General features: G+C 41.8%; 1 protein-coding gene across 1 annotated transcript; it reads left to right on the forward strand.

Annotated features, from left to right (window-relative positions):
- Positions 1–297: 297 nt before the first annotated feature.
- LOC133229597 (zinc finger protein 660-like) lies at positions 298–2,345 on the forward strand. Its single transcript, XM_061386132.1, has one exon. It carries the CDS (start codon positions 365–367, stop codon positions 2,006–2,008), a length of 1,644 nt encoding a protein of 547 aa, XP_061242116.1. The 5' UTR covers positions 298–364; the 3' UTR covers positions 2,009–2,345.
- Positions 2,346–7,935: the final 5,590 nt, after the last annotated feature.

The following is a 7,935-nucleotide window of genomic DNA, read 5'->3' on the forward strand; positions in this document are numbered from 1 at the left end:
ATCTTTCAGCGATATCTTCTCATGACACCCAGGGTTTGTTCCCAAAGAAGCAGTGCATAGGAGATTCATGTGTAATGTGCTCAGAAATTCTGAGAGCTCTCAGCTTGGAAATGTGTACTTAATGAAAGACTGGGAAAGTAAGGGGGCCTGTGAAGGGCCAAAAGGATGTTGTTTTAGATGTAACCAAATCGGGACAATTATTCATGATGAAAACATGATTGCCAAAAGAAATTGAGGATATGCATCAAATTGGGAAAAATTCCATTTGAAGTCAATAAGTTCTGCAGAAAAATATGTTTTTGTAAGCAAGAACCCACATGATTTAAAAAAAAAAACATATTCTCTGGTGTGAAATTTTGAAAACATGGAAAGTCATCTAGTCTATGCTACAAATAATCACTCAAACCAGTATGAATATAGCTTTGAATTAAACAGTCAGTCATACATGTCTGAGAGCCATAGATTTGAAAATGAAGGAAGAAAATCTCACTATGATCAGTTTGAGAGATCCTTTAGTGAAGGCTCATTATTTTTCCACCAAGAAACATTTTCTCCCTATTCCAATATCTGTAATGTCAATAATAATGAGACAGTCTTTATCCAGCTGCCGTCATTCAATGGGTATCATAGTACAGATAATGCGGAACAACCTTCCATGTGTAATCCCACGAGTGAGGCCTTAAGCGAGAGCTCCAGCTTCAATAATTACAACAGTATTTATGATGGAGCCGGAATCTACCCATGCCTTGAACCTGGGAATCACTTTGACCAAGACTCAGGTCTCATGAATCATCAGAGAACTCTATGTTCAGAGAACCATAGTGATGAATGTAGAAATGTCTTTTATCAAAGCTCAAATCTTATTACAGATGGGAATATACATATTGAAGAGAATAATTACAAATTTAGTGAATGTGGTCAAGTTTCTAACCAGTCATCAGAACTTACTCAACATCTGAGTATTCATGCTAAGGAGAAACACTGCAAGTGGAATAAATGTGGGAAAGTCTTTCCTCAATTATCAAATCTAAATAGACACAGGAAAATCCACACCGGAGGGAAACCTAACCAATATGCAGAATGTGGCACAACCTTCAGCAAGCCCTCAAGCCTTACTCAACATCTCACTGTTCATACTGCAGAGAAGACTTACAAATGTCCAGAATGTGGCAAAGGCTTTAATCAGAGCTCAAACCTTAATCGACATAGGCGAATCCATACTGGGGAGAAACCATATAAATGTCAGAATTGTGGGAAAGCCTTTAACCGACGTGCAAGACTTAATCAACATCAGCGAATCCATACTGGGGAGAAACCATACAAGTGTAAAGAATGTGGCAAAGCTTTTATCAGTTGCTCAAATCTTAATCAGCATCAGAGAATTCATACTGGGGAGAAGCCTCACACATGCAGAGAATGTGGGAAAGCCTTTAATAGTTGCTCATATCTCACTGTGCATCAGCGAATTCATACTGGGGAGAAGCCTTATAAATGTACAGAATGTAACAAAGCCTTTAATCATCACTCAAACCTTACCTGTCATCAGAGAATTCATGCTGGGAAGAAACTATACAAATGTACAGAATGTGGCAAAGCCTTTAACCAAAACTCAACACTTACTCAACACCAGCGAATTCATACTGGAGAGAAGCCTTATAAATGTACAGAATGTGGCAAAGCCTTTAATCAAAACTCAACACTTACTAAACATCAGCGAATTCATACTGGAGAGAAGCCTTATAAATGTACAGAATGTGGCAAAGCTTTTAATCAAAACTCAACACTTACTCAACATCAGCGAATTCATACTGGAGAGAAGCCTTATAAATGTACAGAATGTGGCAAAGCTTTTAATCAAAACTCAACACTTACTCAACATCAGCGAATTCATACTGGAGAGAAGCCTTATAAATGTACAGAATGTGGCAAAGCCTTTAATCAGAGTTCAAAGCTTAGTCGACATAGGCGAATTCATACTGGGGAGAAACCATACAAATGTAAAGAATGAGGCAAAGCTTTTAATTGCCACTCAAATCTTACTTGCCATAAAATAATTCATACTGCCAAGTAGTCTTACAAATAGAAATAATAGGACAAAGCCTTGAAGTGAGCCGTCACCTCACTCAGCATCAGAGAGCGTGTGCTGGAGAGAGACCCTACAAACGTAGGAAGTGATGAAAGAGGTTTGTCCTAAGCACACACATCAGAAAATGCCAGAGAGTTCATACTGGGAAGAACGCTTAATGCTGTAAAAAATGTACAAAATGAATTTAAAAACTCAGGTCTAAATAAATATCAGAGAATTCATCAAAGATAGCATTCAGTCAAAAACCCTTTTCTGGTATTACTTTAAATCAGGATATTATAGAAAATAATCCAAAGTTAAAACACTTAGAAAAATTATTTGTTACTTGGACCATAGGATCAAGGCGAAAGATGTTGGACAACATAATTATTATGATTGTATCCTTATTCATATTGACAGTATGTGAAAGTGAACTTTAATATAACTCAACTTTCAAATTACCACATGCTATACCTTTGTTTCTGGGTGTATGTGAACTAATATGCTTTTTTAAAACTAATATTCTTGATCTTTGCTGCCTCAAAGTTAAACAAAACCCTTCTATATAGGTGGAAATAATTTTTATCTACTTTTTAATGTACTATTAAGGATCCTCTAATGTGAAATGTACAGTGGAAGTCTAAATGGAGGTGATGATTGTCATTGTTTAAAACATCCCTCTATGTCACCGCTAGGTAAGTGTTCAGAGAATAATTCTTTGTATTAAAGTAAGACAGAGAGTCGAAATTTTAAATAGTTGCGCCAATGGTTTTTTATGGATATAAAGATGGCAGCTCACTGAAATCCTGATGTATTTTTATAACAGCAATAACTAGAAGTCATGAATTTTAGTTGACATGATAACAATCAGGAAATCTTCACAGATACCCAAGAAAAATATATGTAACCTTTTCCTGAAAGGTCATGTAATTAATGTACATCCTTGTTTACTAAATAACTGCTCTCTCTGTTTTGTAAACCATAAATATCACATTTCTCTGACCACTGTATCACAAGAACAAGAATGTTTCCAAATGCTTATAATCTGTATTTTGATCAAAGATTATAGAGTAAACTTTGGAAAGTTTTATTTAGATTATGTGTGAACTTACTATATGTTAATCAATAAAAGTGAACGGCTTTTCATATATTAAACTTGATGTATATTTGAAGAAGTGTTCTCATCAGTAACAAGCTTCCAGGTGGTTCAGTGGTAAAGAACCTGCCTGCCAATGCAGGAGACACAGGAGATGTAGGTTTGATCCCTGGGTCGGGAAGACACCCTGGAGAAGGAAATGGCAACCCACTCCAGTATTTTTGCCATGGGAAATCCCATTGACAGAGGAGGCTGGTGGGCTCCAGTCATGGGGTTGCAAAAAGTCAGACACAACTGAGTATGCACATACCTATTCCACCACCAATGTTAACATTAACACAAGCATTATCATCCCCCTGGGGTTTTTTAAGTCATCATTAACTGATGGTGACTAGAAAGTATCTGTAACACAGTAGGATGACATCTCATGGGGCTTCCCAGGTAGTGCTAGTGGTAAAGAATTTGTCTGCCAGTGCAAGAGACATAAGAGACGCTGGTTCGATCCCTGGGTCCAGAAGATCCCCTGGAGGAGGGCAGGGCAACCCATTCCAATATTCTTCCCTGGGGAAGACAGGGACAGAGAAGTCTGGCAGGCTACAGTCCATGTGGTCACAAAGGGTCAGACACGTCTGAAGTGACTTAAGATGCACAGAGAATGACATCTCATAGTAATTCCCTTTTTCTACTGGCCATAACCCTCAAATAACTTGAGATCATATTTTCCATAAATGGTACAGTGTGTCATTTCCTCATTTTTAACTACTGGGACATTATGATGGTTACAATATGGATCGCCTAGGAGTATTGCTGAGAGTTATCTACAGTGCTCCATGATATTGCTGCCTTGGCATCATGTGTATGGACCAGAAGCCCACGGGTGCCTTGCTTTGACACCAGTTATTCTCATAAGCACACGTGCTAGATAACAGCCTGCAAGTTCATAAGCAAATGTAAATTCCTCATAGGTCTTCCCCAGCAGCCCTGGTCACCAGCAGTCTTCCTAAATCCCAGGCCCTTCTGTTTTTACTCACTCATTTATTTCTGGCTGTGCTGGGTCTTGGTTGCTGTGCGGGCTTTTCTCCAGTTGTGGTGCATGGGCTTTTCACTGCGGGGGCTTCTTTCGTTGTGCCACGGGGGCTTCTCTCGTTGTGCCACGCGGGCTCCAGGGCACACACTTCCGTAGCTGCGGCTCCTGGGCTCCAGAGCGCAGGCTCAGTACTTGTGGGTATGGGCTTAGTTGCTCCGCGGCCCGTGGGATCTTCCTGGGCCGGGCATGGAACCCGTGTCCCCTGCATTGGCAGGAGGATTCTTAGCCACAAGGAAAGTCATTACTTTTTGGTGAGAATGCTTCAAGTTCTCCAGGCAGCCTTGATGCTGACAGACACCTAAGAAAAGGCTCTGGGACGTGAGGGAGAAACATTCTAAAGCTCTGATCTTGACCATCATCAGAATAAAACGGGAAAAAATTAGCAGTTGAAAACCATGTCAATAGGCAACATCAGAAGTAGAGAATGAAAGGTTTGTCAACTGTTAATCCAGGGCATTTCAGGAGGAAAAGCAGATATAGCCTCTGATCCAGGACAGACATTTACCGGAGAAGCTGCCATTTCCTCCTCTTTTCCTCCTGCCCTGGGTTGTTTTTTCCTCAAGGTCATGGGGAAGGATCACCTCAGCATCATGAGATAACACCTTCCAAGGCGTCAGCACAGCGTCTTCGCCTGCTCGCAACACGCCCACAGGCAGAAGGAGCTTGAAAAGCTGAGAGGGCCCACCTCTGCTGTCCTTCGTCTCAGGAGAGACTCAGGACGATCAGCTCCTCCCGGAGACGCACGTCAAGTTTTCCTTTGCTGTCCACACGTGTTCTCTCCCCGGATTCTGCCAACACGGGAGAGGTGAGCGGCACTGACGTCCCCTCCTGACCCCGCCGCCCGCCCCGGCCTGAAGCTGGCTCTGAGCTCTCACAGACGCGCCCGAAGCCCCGTGTTCAGCCCGGGCCTCGCCTGGAGCAGGAAGACAAGCAGCGCTGATGCTCCTCCAGGACCAGGGGCCGGAGTTTGCGAAGAGGATCCTCCTGGGACCCCAGATGAGAACCGCTTGCCTAAAGATTTTCTCTAGCTTTAAAGTGGATACAAACCCTCCCCAGTCTAAGAAGCTATGAATTAGCCAGTTTGAGGGGAACCCGTGAAATGACACGTTGAACAAGCCCCCTGTGGGTGCTGTCGCTGCTCCTGTAACACCTGTCTTCCGTGGCACTGAGCTGGAGCCATCCCACACAGCACACCTGGGAGCCCTGAGCCGGTGAGGGCGCGGGGCTGGAACCTCTGAAAACACCGGCTCCCTCCGCCTGATGCCCCGGGGAGGGGCTCCTCCTGGGGGCGGCCCTCCGTGGCCTCGAGCTGCGCTTGGGGAAGAGGAGGTGGGAGGCGAGTGGTGCACAAAGTCACATGATGCCCTTGCGGGGGGTGTGTGTGGGGGTGTGGTGAGGCTCTGCTCTCCCAGATTTTCCCAAAGTTACCCTGAGTCCTTGGGTCCTGTCTCCCCCTCCCCTCCCTGGGGCCACGTGCTTTCCTTCTCAGTGGCTCAGCCGTGTCCCACTCTTTGGCAACCCTGTGGACTATAGCCTTCCAGGCTCCTCTGCCCTTGGGATTTCCCAGGCACGAATACTGGAGTGGGTTGCCATTCCTTTCTCCAGGGCATTTTCCTGACCCAGGGATGGAACCCGCGTCTCCTGGGTCTCCTACATCAGCAGGTGGGTTCTTTACCACTGAGCCACCTGGGGAGACCCCCTGGGCCCACATTCATTCACAAAATGATTAGCGTTGTGACCATCTACCCGCAGGTGAGGGGGCCTCCATCTTCAGAGACCAGGGGCACGAAGGTATTTACATCATAGCTTTCTTTGAAAATGAACCAAAGGCAGTCATGGAGGATTAAAATGTTTGTTGGGAAGGGACGAAAGCCTTTGGAAATGATGCCATAAATGTGTATTTGATGATACACAAAGGAAGTAGTGATTAATATTAAGTAAAAAGGTACACTGTAACTGAATTAGCAGATGAGAATTTTTTTTGGTGTTGCTGCCCTATTGTATGTGTGTTTCTACATTTTAGGAATTGTTTGAGGGATTTCCCTGGTGGGCCAATGGTTCAGAATGTGCCTTGCAATGCAGAGGACGCAGGTTTGATCCCTGGTCAGGGAACTAGGCTCCCACATGCCACAGGGCAACTAAGCCCATGCTCCCACAACTAGAACCTGATTCAGTCAAATAAATAGATATTTTTTTAAAAAAGAAAAGGATTATGTGGCTATGGTTTGTTCTCTCTCTACTCTTTACCTGATATTTTATCACATCTATAAAGTGCATTAATTGAGGTAAAAATAAAACAAGGGAAACATACCCATTTTCTAAATATTATTTGACAGCATTAAATCTTTTTAACTATGAAGTGTGAATAGAACCAATAACAATGTATTTTTTTAAGTTTAAAGATTTTTTTAGAGAAGGTTTAGTTTCACAACAAATTTCAGAGAAAGGTGCAGAAATTTTCGTATGCTTCTTATTCCCACATATGTGTAACCTCCTTCTTTATCATCATCTTCCACCATAGGGGTACTTCTGTTACCACTGATGAATCTATAGTGACATCAGTATTTTAGTCCATACTTTACCTTGTAGCTCACTTTCAGGGTTGTACAGTTTGTGACATTGGAGAAACATATAATGACATGTGTCCATTATTAAAGGTTTCCATTTATTTTTGTTTAGTTTTTTTTTTAAAGGAAACTTCATACTGTTCTCCACATTGGCTGTACCAGTTTACATTCTTTCTAACAGTGATGTTCCCACCAAGGAGGCTTCTCTTTTCTCCAGACCCTCTTTAGCACTTATTATTTGTAGATTTTTTTGATGATGGGCATTCTGTTGTAAGGTGATATTTCATTGCAGTTTTGATTTGCATTTCTCTAATGATTAGTGATGCTGAGCATCTTTTCATGTGCCTCTTGGCCATCTGTATGTCTTCTTTGAAGAAATGTCTGTTTAGGTCTTCTGCCCATTTTTTGATTGGATTGTTTGTTTTTGGGATACTCAGTTACATGAACTCTTTGTAAATTTTGGAGACTAATTCCTTGTCAGTCACATCCTTCACAAATATTTTCTCCCATTCTGTGAGCTTTTTGTTTTATCTGTGGTTTCCTTTGCTGTGCCAAAGCTTTTGAGTTAAATTAGGTCTGGTTTGTTTGCTTTTGCTTTTATTTCCATTACTATGGTAGATGGATCAAAAAAGATGTTGTTGAGATTTATGTCAAATAGTGTTCTGCCTATGTTTTTCTCTAGGAGTTTTATAGTATTCAGACTTAATAATATGAAAACCAAAGACCCTTCTCAATGTACTTTTCAATACTTCCAAGTTCAATGGTACATGGAGTTCAAGGGACTGAAATATTTCTTGAGACATCTGGTACCCATATTATTGACTATTCTTTAAGAATTCAAATTCTTTGAATTAAAAAATTGACCAGTAAAAAAAATAAAAGGTTCCCACAAATAGTTTTCATTGTCCAGAAAATCCTCTAGACACAGAATATTCATAGCCCCACCTCTGCCAATCCTTGAATAACACTGAAATTTTTAAAATTAATTCCTACTAGAGTACACTTGCTTTACAAAGTTGGGTTCGTTTCTACTGCACAGCAAAATGAACCAGTCACACGTATACATATACCCGCTCCCTTTGGGGCTTCTTTCTGACCAAGGTCACCACAGAGCATTGAG

Source organism: Bos javanicus, chromosome 18 (genome assembly GCF_032452875.1).
Source record: "Bos javanicus breed banteng chromosome 18, ARS-OSU_banteng_1.0, whole genome shotgun sequence".
Classification (NCBI taxonomy): domain Eukaryota; kingdom Metazoa; phylum Chordata; class Mammalia; order Artiodactyla; family Bovidae; genus Bos; species Bos javanicus.

What these genes read in the sequence shown, in the direction of transcription:
- LOC133229597 (XM_061386132.1), top strand. Translation starts at nt 365, where the DNA reads ATGGAAAGTCATCTAGTCTATGCTACAAATAATCACTCAAACCAGTAT.